Source organism: Sardina pilchardus, chromosome 1 (genome assembly GCF_963854185.1).
Source record: "Sardina pilchardus chromosome 1, fSarPil1.1, whole genome shotgun sequence".
In the NCBI taxonomy this organism is placed as follows: domain Eukaryota; kingdom Metazoa; phylum Chordata; class Actinopteri; order Clupeiformes; family Clupeidae; genus Sardina; species Sardina pilchardus.
Window position 1 is genome coordinate 46,683,440 of NC_084994.1, and position 12,500 is coordinate 46,695,939.

Consider the following 12,500-nt stretch of genomic DNA (forward strand, 5'->3'; position numbering starts at 1 on the left):
GCACAACATTACACACAATGTCTTCTTCACCCTTTTTGCAGAACATTACACACAGTGATTTGTAAAACCTACACACATTTCCACACCTTAGACACAGATAAGCATTGTGAGGTTGCTTCCTTGTCATTACAAAACCCCGGATTGCCAATGACTACACTAAGATTGGTTGCAACAGATATATTTAAACAATATCAAGATAGATGCAGACACAGCCATTAGCCACCATAATCAAAGCGTAAACCACTAACCTACTGGTTCTTCTGACGTCACGACTCTATCTCTCCCCTCTGCCCATCATTCCTTCCCCTGTTCTCTCCCTGGCCCCTATCTCGCCCAAGCTCATCATCTATAAGGTCACAGACAAGTGCACTGTTTCTTTCCCCCTTTATTTTTTAACTTTTCAGGAAAAGTAAACTGAAAGATGTGTAGGGGGGGATACAAATCATAAAAATAGGTGTTGGAATACTGTAGTTGGTTGGTTGGGGGGAGGGGGGCGTAGTGCTGATTGAGAGTGAAACAGACTGGAATGAGAGCAGAGGGAACAGTCTTGCTGGCAGTCTGCTGGAATGCTGCTGGTGTGCTGATGATTCCATGTTGCTGCCCAGAACTCCTTACTTTGGATCACCGGCTATGTAGGGATGGTGGATTGCTTTGCTTAAGGCACATCTTCTGATTTTCTTGATCACATTTTGTAACAAGGTGATGGAACAGTGTTGTGGTGTGTGACCAGTATTAATTATTCCGTCCTTCCAACTTGGATGTTGTCCTCAATGAATATTTCTGCAGGGGGAGGGGGGCAAAGTGACACATTACTAAGACATTTCCCTAGAGATAAGTAGATAATAGAGATGTTGGCTTATTTCTGACAATTATAGATAACTGCTGTGTTAATGGTGTCCTTTAATGCCGCACACTTACTTTTTTTGGCATTTCCTGATGATGTCCCTGATAGTGTCTTGATCTCTCTGAGGGACGAACTTGTCCACCATTTTTAGAAGGTCAGGATGGGAAGCCAAGAATGTCAAGGTGTTACGGGCATGGGTTCTGTTTCAGACACAAAATACATACATTAGATTGGATTCAACTTTGTCGTCACTGTGCAGAGTACAAGTACAAAACTAAATGCAGTTTGCGTCTAACCATTAGGCTACATTGGCTGACGCTTTTTAGCCAAAGTGACTGACAACGTGGACAACATTTTAAGCTGTTTAAAGCAATTCTCACAACAATGCTAGGACATTAAAAAAAAAAGAGTAGTGTAGAGTGCAGTAATAAAGGAGTGAAATTGTCCGGAGGGGGAATGTGGCTGGGAATGTCCGCCTCCTTGTTGTCCCTGTCAAGGTTGCCATGGTCGTTGACACCTCAACAGGCAAACAGGCAGAAGTGCAAGAGAGCAGAAAAGTGCAATGTTATATACAAAGCATAGGTTGTGGTGCATAGACAGGACAGAATAGCTGAGTGGTTGTTTAGAAACAAACAAGAAGTAGCATTCCCACCGAACTTCCTGTGCACTATCGAGGGCCAGGCAGCTGATGGACCGGACGAAGCGGTCAGTCAGGTCCTTTTTGCCAGACAGGACGCGAGATGCCCCCATGACCTCTGCCAGTCTCTCCAGGAACTGTGCGGCGGTCTTCCTCACGGCCGCGTTACGGTGCCTAAGAAGCAGGGAACCATTGACACAAACCAAGAGAAACACAGAATGAGTATCAGCAGTACCACAGAGAACCAATAAACTTCAGAAGGTCTGAAGTAAAGGCTCATCAGGGTTCTCTCTTTCCCCCTCACCTGAGTCCAGCGTTGATGAGGGCGTTCATGCTGCGAGAGGGGGTGACGTTGTGCACCATGTACCCCAGTGCCAGCTCCATGTCCTCCCTGATGAAGCTGCTGGCCTCTCCTGCTTTAGGGAGCAGCGTCTGGGCTGTGCCCTCGGCCTCCGCGTCCATGCCTCGCCCCAGGTGAGCATGCAGGTGGGCCAGCGTGATCATAGCAGCACGGGACACCATAGAGCGCAGGTTCTTCACCTTGGGGCGTTGAGAATGGTAGAATGACAAAATGTTACAAGCTATCTCAAAACATAATAGAACACAAAGAAAACTACAACGGTGTTATCATATTGTTTACAAAAGTGAGTCCAGGCCATGAACATTATCATACATTACAGTGGCACCAAGATGAGTAAGCTTATTGAAAGTGTGCTGCACAACTAAGTCATCTGAATACACATTCTCTAGTCTGAAACAGAACTAATTCAACATAAGCTCCAGCTTGTTTTCCAGCAGAGCGCCTCTGACCTCTTGGTAGACGGCCAGACACACGTCATGCAGCCTGGGCAGCAGCACCTCAGCGTGGTGCTGGGACAGAGACCTGATGGAGGTCAGACCCTCGATCTTCTGTTGCCTGCAGAAACAACAACACACACAACTCAGAGGAGCATAAACTTTACTTTAGCAGTCTCACAGCTCTAAAGTGTGAAGACCTCGCATAGGGTAGGCTGTCTTTAATAAAAGACACTTGTTAAACACAAATATGTCATTGTTTCAGACTGTATCTGGTCTTAGCTGAAAATTTGTCATTTATCATTTATCATAAATATATGTTAACACAGTCTATCATAGCTAAAAGCCTATAACTGAATGTGTTAGCCTAGCTTATTTGATCTATACTCCCACCAGTCCTCGTCTCTGAGCAGTGTGAAGGCCTGCAGGATGGCCTCCTCTGGGCAGGACACAGGGGCCAGTTTGGCCAGCTCTGGGAGCTCCCTGGTCTGCTGGGTGTTGCTGGGTTGTTTCTCCACTATCACTCTCTTCTTCTTTACCTCCTTACACGCCTTCACTTCCTCTTTCACTGCCAGACACTCCACGGACTTTTGCTCTGGGAGGTCAAAGGTCAAATGGGTTTGTCTCTCTACACTTCCATGGCAAGTTATGCTACTCACTGATGCTTAAGTAATGTTCTGTTGTCAAGACTGTATGAGATGGTCTGCATGTGCTCCTCAGGTCTACACTCAAGTGTAATTAAGTTTGATTTGTAGATCCTATTCTTGTGTTGCAACCAAAGCTCTATCAGACAATACGATCAGTGTGTGTGAGTGAGTGTGTGTGTTTACGAAGGTTAGGGATATCTAACTTTACTGACTTCACTGCTCACCTGTCACAGCAGTGGCCACACTAAGTGAAGCTGTCTTCTTTTTGAAGCGGGGCAGTCTACTGACGAACCGGCTCTGATCGGTTGCCTGGTGCTTGGCTGTCTGTGGGGGGGCGGGGACAGCATGGGCAATGGGTGGAGTGGGGGTGTTGAGGAAGGGAAGGGCGCGCAGTGCCGACGGGGTCCTGAGGTCCACAGGGCTGAGACTGCCCACAGAACTGCCTGCACGGTCTGAAGCGCTGGCATTGCCACTGAGGACACTGTTACTGCGGAGACCTGCGAGTCTGATCTCCTCAGCAACATGCAGGGCCTCCAGTCGGAGGTTCTCGGGGATCTGGAAGAAGTCGTGGGGGTCCAGCACACACTCCGTATCCTGCTCCTGCTCTCCTGCACACACCCCGTATCCTGTTCCCTGCTCTCCTGCAACCGGCGGTTGACAATCGTTGCCATTGTTTTGGTCACTGTTGCTCATGTTGTCCTGGTGACTGCTGGTTTTCAGGGCAGCATCTCGGACAGTTCTGATACAGCGCCTGGCCTTGATCTGCTTTGGCTTGTTGCTTTGACTTTCGCCCGTTGCCTTGGTGGTGACAGGTGGAGCAGGTGCCATGCTGCCATTGGCAACGCCACTCGGCACTCTATTGTGATGGAGCGGCATCAGTGGGTGAGCGCGATCGACGCCGGCCAAACTCTTCCTGCCTAGGGGACGCGGATCACATCGTTGCGGAATTGCAGACAGCCGCCTGTCACCTAGCAACCGCTGCATCAGGACCGGGTCCTGGCCCTGGGTCACCGCGGGCAGAGAGGGGAATGAGGGGCAGGACTGCTGCTGCTGGGCACACGCAGGGGTGATGGAGGGCAACAGGTCACGCTGACCAGACGCTACGCCGGCTCTGAGGGGCTGGAGAGAGCCGCAGAGCATTGCGGGATTGTACTCTGGCAGCGTCACGGGCGCAACATGAGGATGGAGATGGTGAGGGTGAAACAGCTGATGCTGAAACTGTGAACAGGGAGGAGGAAACATGTCAAACATGGCCACCTCACTTTACCCATCCTCCCCCTATCGCCAAGACATACACACACACACACCACCACACTTTACCCATCCACCCCTACCGCCAAGACATGAACACACAAACAGAGTTTTGTATATGAGTCTAACCTTGCTATCTTGCAACCCATGATATTTCTATAATTGATTAACAGCTAGACTGGGCCAAAGCTGCTGTAGTATAGCAATATGGTAAACCTGACAATCTCAAACTTTACTATTCTTTACTAAACCACATTTGAACTTTGATTAGGTTACTAGGTCAACTAGTTCACTTCTTACATGTCAAGAACATTCCTAGAAGCATTGTTTATCATAACGTTGAACTGGCTCCAGAGAATATTGGTTATTAAATTTACATAAGAGTTTGGGCATTATTGTACTATTACATTTGACAGGGAACTCACGCATGCCGGGAAGCAGGTCTGGGAGCTGGTGCACTGCATCCGCCCCAGGTTTTCCCTAAGGAGCTGCTGCATTATGTGCTTCATGTCCTGATTTTGGGCATGGAGACGATTCAGCTCCTCTTTAATACGTTGGGAATCCATTAGGAAAATTCCTACTTAGAAATAAATAAATAAAAATCCAATACAATCGAAATGGCAAAAAAAAAAAACAACTGTGTGTAATCTGTGTAATCGTCCAACTGAGAAGTTACAAGCAAAGATCATAGAGCGCTAGAATATTGGTTACAAGTGAAGCAAAGCAGAATTTTGAGGATGACATCTGTGAACACACCATTATGACGCATGCTGGAGTTCTGTGACGACTGTTGCTTGAACAGATCATTCTTGGCTACATTCTAGAGCGCCTCAATAAGTCCTGTAAAGCCGTCTGTCATCCTCAGACAAGGAAAATAAAATTAATTTGCTGTAGCCTATAATAGGCCGCTGACAATGACGACGGGTTTGGTGCGTCTTTCATTCACTCCGCAAGCCTTGTCCGTTCTCTAGTGGATTTCATTGAAAGTGAAAGCAGACGTGTGTTGATGAATGTTTGATGCAAGTTCGGTGTTTGGTGAACTATTTATTTCTTAGCAGAAGCCATGAAACGGTAAAGCTCAAATTATTTATTTAAAAGACGTCATTTATGAAGTTGTCCAGTTTGACGTGTCTGGATTTTCCGATAATGACAGCAATCTCGTGATGGCGATATTGACTTTTAATTTCTGCGCGTGTAAACTAGTCTAGGCTTGAAGTTAGCTGTGTGACACTAGCCTACTGAATTTCATCGTTTTAGCCACAAAGCCTGTCTACCTTAGGTCAACTAAATTGTTTAGTTAACACCTGTCATTTCGCGTTTTTCCAGCCGTTCACCTCCGTGCGCCCCATGTCATTCAAAACATATTTCGGGATAGCCTTCTCACTATGAGAAAAGTATGACGATAGTGCTAAGAGATTAACACGCTGGCATGCTTAGTAAACATCAGTCTTGCACATAATATTGAGCTGATTTTTTAGTGGAAATGGCCTATTTAAAGGCACGGTCTGAATTTTAATCCTAGCTCTCCATTTAGTGTGTGCACTTGAACAACTAGTGATGTAGGTTATGTCCAGAAGTCAAGCGTGCACGCTGGGTAGTACCTTCTTCCCAGTAGCGTATTAGTTAGCTTGCTCCTCAGTATGCGTCCCTACCTACATTTGGACAGCACTAACAAAGCCATCGATATCTCAAAGTTGCGACACCGCCGTTGACTCCCGTGAACAAACAATGGCGGCACTTCCGGGAACTATTCCATTGAGAATGAATGAATATAATACGACTTTTCTACATGACTTATAGTCGTGTGCATCATAATGCATTTTCATTGAGTAATGTATATGTATGTGGAAATGCAGTTTATAGTAATTTTCATCGAGTATTCACCGTAAATATTAATGCGATCGCTGCTGTCAATCCCGTAGTAAACCAGGGACCGAGGGAACTACTGAGTCGACCCACTAACCACGTGACCGCTCTAATCTGGCTTTAACATGGAAGTCAACGGCTGTCGCAACTTTGAGATATCGATGGCTTTGAGCACTAACTAGTTGGCGTCACCTGACTCGGGGAGGGGGGTGTGTTGACGATTTGCATGACGTGTGGAGCTTGACCTGTGCTGCGCAATGGATTATGGGATACCTGAGGGCAAAAAAGATGCATCGATGCACGCTTGGAAATCACGCCAAACGAAGTAGCCAACTAGTGAGAGCGCTTGACTTTCGGACAGTCCATTCTGACGTAACTTCCGGAAAATGCACACTGCCCAGCGTGCACGCTTGACTTCTAGACACAACCGTAGCCTAGCCTATTAGGAATGAGCGAGCACGTGACAATTTGGGAGGGGGCTGAGCCTATCCTCCATCTTGGAAGGGTGTATCATTGGTTGCCAGGGGCAACGCCTTCCGAAGAGTCGCGTTTAGAGACTCATCAAAACTGTAGTCTAGATTCTTGTCTACAAGGACCGTACAAGGACAAGCTTATACCAAGCGCAAAGCAGTGATATTTGGAGATCGCTCTCCAGCATCCAAAGTTACTACACTATGCAAGAGTTCAAAAGCCACAAGTCGTTAGAAAGTTATGAGACTTTCTGCTGTGGTTGGGTGCAGGATCTACAAGCCTCGAGGGGCCGGATTCACGAAGCCTTCTTAAGACAAAAATAGCCTACCCAGTGGGCATTTGATGTCAGTTTGACATCAATATGACATCGAACATTGATGTCAAAATTACGTCACGAAATAGGTCTAGAATGAAAGTCATATTGACGTCAATGTACTGATGTCAATTTGATGTCAAGATATTGACCTCTGCTGATGTCATTTTTATGTTATTTTGATGTCATGTTTTGTCGGGATTTGATGTCAATTCAACATGTATTTGATGTCATGATGGTTGATTACGTTTTGATGCTATTTTGATATCATTCAATATCAGGCTTTGATGTCAATTCAACATTTATTTGACATCAAGATGTCATGATGTTGATGTCATTTCCATGTCAAGTTTTGTTGGCATTTGATGTCAATTCAACATTTATTTGATGTCAAGATGTTGATGCATAGGAAGACAATGTTTTAATGCTATTTTGCTATCATTCAATATCAAGCTTCGCCGTCAATTCAACATAAATCAGAAATCAAACATTAATGACAAAAGTATGAACATTTATTGACAAATTTTGATATAATTTCAATGTCAAGAATCACTCAGGACAGGATGAGAAAGCGTAGACCCCCAAACCAGACTGGAGCCACTTGTGAATAACCTGTAACACAGATACATAAATGTACATTTCATTAGAGAGCTTTTGAGGTAGAGGGTAGGTTTTATTACAGCAGACAAAGGCATTTAAGCATGTTGACATTTACCTTCACTTCGTCCTGAACTAGTAACACCAGTTACAGAGGCATATGGTTGTTTTTATTATTAATGTTTAGACCAAAAGTCAAATAAATCAAATGTAAAACTGTATAGCTTACTTCACTTGGGTGGCAGGACAGGATGAGAAAGCGTAGACCCCCAAACCAGACTGGAGCCACTTGTGAATAACCTGTAACGCAGATACATAAATGTACATTTCATTAGAGAGCTTTTGAGGTAGAGGGTAGGTTTTATTACAGCAGACAAAGGCATTTAAGCATGTTGACATTTACCTTCACTTCGTCCTGAACTAGTAACACCAGTTACAGAGGCATATGGTTATTTTTATTATTAATGTTTAGACCAAAAGTCAAATAAATCAAATGTAAAACTGTATAGCTTACTTCACTTGGGTGGCAGGACGGGATGAGAAAGCGTAGACCCCCAAACCAGACTGGAGCCACTTGTGAATAACCTGTAACGCAGATACATAAATGTACATTTCATTAGAGAGCTTTTGAGGTAGAGGGTAGGTTTTATTACAGCAGACAAAGGCATTTAAGCATGTTGACATTTACCTTCACTTCGTCCTGAACTAGTAACACCAGTTACAGAGGCATATGGTTATTTTTATTATTAATGTTTAGACCAAAAGTCAAATAAATCAAAAGTAAAACTGTATAGCTTACTTCACTTGAGTGGCAGGACAGGATGAGAAAGCGTAGACCCCCAAACCAGACTGGAGCCACTTGTGAATAACCTGTAACGCAGATACATAAATGTACATTTCATTAGAGAGCTTTTGAGGTAGAGGGTAGGTTTTATTACAGCAGACAAAGGCATTTAAGCATGTTGACATTTACCTTCACTTCATCCTGAACTAGTAACACCAGTTACAGAGGCATATGGTTATTTTTATTATTAATGTTTAGACCAAAAGTCAAATAAATCAAATGTAAAACTGTATAGCTTACTTCACTTGGGTGGCAGGACAGGATGAGAAAGCATAGACCCCCAAACCAGACTGGAGCCACTTGTGAATAACCTGTAACACAGATACATAAATGTACATTTCATTAGAGAGCTTTTGAGGTAGAGGGTGGGTTTTATTACAGCAGACAAAGGCATTTAAGCATGTTGACATTTACCTTCACTTCGTCCTGAACTAGTAACACCAGTTACAGAGGCATATGGTTATTTTTATTATTAATGTTTAGACCAAAAGTCAAATAAATCAAATGTAAAACTGTATAGCTTACTTTACTTGGATGGCAGGACCCCCAAACCAGACTGGAGCCACTTGTGAATGACCTGCAACACAGATACATAAATATGCATTACGTTTATCATCAGAAAGAAATGGGCAAATATTTATCATAACCAATAATACACCCCATTAAAAAAATGCATTATATTGGGATCCACAGAATATGGTGCTGATCATTTTAGCTCCTCTTCCCATATATTCTAAACATTCACAACAAAGTGTCTGGTCTGTGACAAGGCAAAGCAAGGACATACATGAAGTCAACAACTGTCTCTTCTATTTTGCCTCTTCTCAGTTAAATCTTACTCCAAGGAACATTCAATGTCATTAAATGAACTCGTAGACGACAGTATTTCTACATGAAAATTGAAAACAAATAGCTTCGTGCCCTTTGTGCATTTATATTTCGTAAAAGTTAGAGAGTAATCTCTAGCAGCTACAGTTCAATCTAAAGAGTCACCAGGAAACACGTCTGGAAACCGGACTTTTTAGATTGAATAGTAGGCCTGTTTGCTGGTTTCTAACCTGTACATATAAAAAATATAAGCACGAGTCCCAAAGCTATTTGTTGCTGCCAGCAGAGAATGTCGAACTACGACGTATGTGTTTGAGGCTGAGCATGCTGCAGCTGGTTAGCGCTACCTTATTAGAACTAGCAGGCTACTGCTAACGTCATTCATTCATAATTTAAAACCATTAGCTAGCAGCTAACGTTATCCCGGACTGGGGAACAATGTGAAATCAGCCTCCCTCCCAGAAAGAAATGATGTTTAGACACATCCGAATTGGCCTACGTTTTCTTAAAGACTCCCGAGTCCAACATCTAAGCTTTCATAACGTTAACAAAAACTAGTTTTCCTGTAACTTTAATGCTATCGTTAGCTAACAAGCTAACGCTAGCTAAGGCAAGCCAACTTTTGTTGTTCACAAACACATTAGCGTTAAACCAAATTAAACGTTGCTCATTTTAAACTCAGTTCTGAGTTTAGCTTTCATTAAAAGGGTAACAAAGCCCTAGTTGGACAGGATTTAGCCCTGTCTAAAGTGGGCTAAATTAGCTTGCGCAAGCTAGCAGCTAGACCGTAGCTGGTGTGTAAATATGAGCAATATCTGCCGACCAGCAAATCTTCGGATAATATCAGCAAATAAAGCTAGATAAGTAGGTTACTTGTGTTATGGAAGTACTTTTTCAGTGGATAGACTCGGTAGCTGCATAAATAAAGCATATAGGAGCATACTTACAGTGAGCCTTCAGACGCCGCTGTTTCGTCTTCCACTTCATCAACGAGAAATTTGAAAACTGAAAGAGCCGTTAGGACTGGAAAGGGCGCGTTCGATGTGCGTATCTGCACGGAGTCCGCCGCAGAGGGTCCGTTTTGGAATCCTTTGCTGTGTGGGTCAGGATGTTGAAAAACTCGCGTCGATTTACAATGAGTAGGCTAATAATATACCTTTTCAGACATTTTAACAGACGTTGTTTTGACATAAATTTCACATCAATTTGACGTCTTATTTCCTGACATCAAATCAACGTTGATTTAATGTCAATAATATAGACCTGAGATGTAGGGACCAGAAAAAACATGTTAGATTGATACCTTTGTTGGGCCTCTTTACAACCACAAGGAAATAATTACAAAATATAATGAAATTATGCATATTCATGCACGTCATACATGTTGGTCAAAATCTTGACTACTTGTTGATGTCAAATTGACGTCAGGATGCCAGCTGGGTACTTCCTAAGTGGTGCTTTCTTCTTATCTTTTGTCTTAAGAGCAAATTTAAGAAGATTTGATATTCATGAATAAAGTTCTTATGCTTTCTTCTTAAAATTTTTCCTGAGAAAACACTTAAGAACAAATGGTATTCTTGAAAACAAAGATCTTAAATGTAGGCTTAATTTTCCTCGCAACTTTAAGACAACCCCGCACCTGTCTTAAAAACGTTACAGTGTAAAGTCGGGCCTCTTATAGTCATAAATATAAACACATTTACCAGTTTTAGACAGCTCGTCTGAAATATCAGCCTTTATTATGTGTACTCACGATATATGAGCCAAACATTTATTGCTAATTTTAGCTTGCTGCTATTGTTTTCGGTAGCTCAGTCCTCTGAAAACTCGCATAGACCGAAGGGTTCCTGCCAGCATTCGGCGCACGTCGACGTCAGAGTAGAACACGTTTCATTTCTTAAATATCTAAAGTCCATGGAAATGGCAGTATTATCTAGTAAAAACGGCAAATTCCAAGAAAGAAAAGCGTTTCAAAGTTAAGATAACCGGGAGTGCCTGAAGGCATGACTTTTCCTCTTAGCAACGGTTGCCACTTGTAAACAAAACTCTACCGTATGATCGCGTTTAGTGTACGAATGGTGCAGGGCATTCTTATCTAGCTAAGTTCTTAAGTGGGAAAACAAAGAAGAGGTACGGGGGCAGTTCTTCACACAGCAGTGATTTCCAATCATTGTCAAGTTGTGCGGAATAAGAACCTACCGGGTTAACAACACACGACCTTAAACAATTACGCTTTGCCGCCCGGTATCAGGACCACCCTTCCAACCAGGGGAGGAGCTCCGTTTGGGGGAGCTCAGCTCACGGCTGTGACGACACTTTCTTATTCCTAATAGGGAACCTAAGTGACCGCCCCTTCCGGTCGGTCCACTGGACCTAAGATCGGAAAAAAAATGAATGAGAGTCTATGGAGAAATATAAATTATTTTCTGGTCCCGATCGTCTTGTGCCATGAATTACACATATGATGTTTGTCAATTTTAAAGACAATTTTTCATGTAAAGACATTTGCAGTTCATTTCGTAACTAGTGAATTACAACAGAGTGAAATATCTTAATTCCAACGACTACAACACATCAGTCGCGTTAGTGACGTTAGCCCACTTCAAAGGCAGTTAGCCACGGCCACCGCCGGCACCAGCAACAGCAGTCAACTTCCTCCCTTGCCGGTGAAAATACCATGAGTGAGAGCATTAAACACTCCAAATAAGTTGTATTCGTCCATAGACTGTACATAAACTACAGTAAAGTGACATAGTTGGCAGCAAGATGTAACCGCTAACTAGCATAACAACTAGCTAACTAGCGAGCCGCTCGTTTAATGTTAGTGACGTGCATAGTTTGAGACAAGAGATGTAGTCCACTGGACGGATTCGCACAAAACTAACATAACTTTTAAAGTCTATTGAATAACAGTACTTTATTGACGTGAAAAATTATCTTTTCAATTCCCACACATCATATGTGAAATCCATAGTACAATTCGAACGGGACCAAAAGATAATAATTATCTCTCCATTGACTCCCATTCATTTTTTTTCGCGAGTTAAGTCCAATAGCCCGGAAGTAGAGGCGCGTCACTTAGTTTCCCTATAACAGTAGGGCCTGACTTTTTTTTTTAGAAGGAGAGGTGTAGGACATGTTACTTTGGAAGGAGAGGGAGTGGTGCAATTTGATTTTCTTTGGAACTTATATCATCAAGCAACCTCTTCAAACAGCATCAATATCAATAGGCGTATGGTTTACTATATGGTACAGAATTAGAGGACTGTAAGGGGACAGGCTATATGTTCTCAAGTAGGCCTATACTAAAAAAAAATGTCAAAATTATAACTTTATGTTGGTTTAAGTGAAAACAAAACATATTATGAACTGAGAAAATCCATGGTTCTACATCATTGTTGGCAAAA

At 43.0% G+C, this 12,500-nt stretch overlaps 1 protein-coding gene and 1 long non-coding RNA gene across 4 annotated transcripts; both read right to left on the reverse strand.

The window, feature by feature from the left end:
- Positions 1 to 767: 767 nt before the first annotated feature.
- Positions 768 to 4,917, reverse strand: LOC134079453 (uncharacterized). Its single transcript, XM_062535537.1, has 7 exons — positions 4,600 to 4,917; positions 3,148 to 4,141; positions 2,670 to 2,871; positions 2,292 to 2,397; positions 1,786 to 2,021; positions 1,497 to 1,655; positions 768 to 780 (listed from the first exon to the last, which is right to left on the reverse strand). The coding sequence occupies exons 1-7, from the start codon at positions 4,738 to 4,740 to the stop codon at positions 768 to 770; spliced, it is 1,851 nt and encodes a 616-aa protein (XP_062391521.1). The 5' UTR covers positions 4,741 to 4,917.
- Positions 4,918 to 7,314: 2,397 nt separating this feature from the next.
- Positions 7,315 to 8,970, reverse strand: LOC134079754 (uncharacterized). Of its 3 annotated transcripts, XR_009939125.1 has the most exons (5): positions 8,791 to 8,970; positions 8,506 to 8,576; positions 8,221 to 8,291; positions 7,651 to 7,721; positions 7,315 to 7,436 (listed from the first exon to the last, which is right to left on the reverse strand). It is a non-coding gene; the product is annotated as an uncharacterized LOC134079754 (long non-coding RNA). The 3 variants fall into 3 exon arrangements; XR_009939127.1 differs by lacking the exon at positions 8,506 to 8,576; XR_009939126.1 differs by lacking the exon at positions 8,221 to 8,291.
- Positions 8,971 to 12,500: the final 3,530 nt, after the last annotated feature.

Bases quoted from the DNA above. Each gene is read 5' to 3' on its own strand.
- LOC134079453 (XM_062535537.1), bottom strand. From the start codon at position 4,740: ATGGATTCCCAACGTATTAAAGAGGAGCTGAATCGTCTCCATGCCCAA. The intron at 4,142-4,599 runs GTGAGTTCCCTG...CCCTGTTCACAG, and splicing joins AGACCTGCTTCCCGGCATGC to TTTCAGCATCAGCTGTTTCA. The intron at 2,022-2,291 runs GTCAGAGGCGCT...CAACGCCCCAAG, and splicing joins GTCTGGCCGTCTACCAAGAG to GTGAAGAACCTGCGCTCTAT.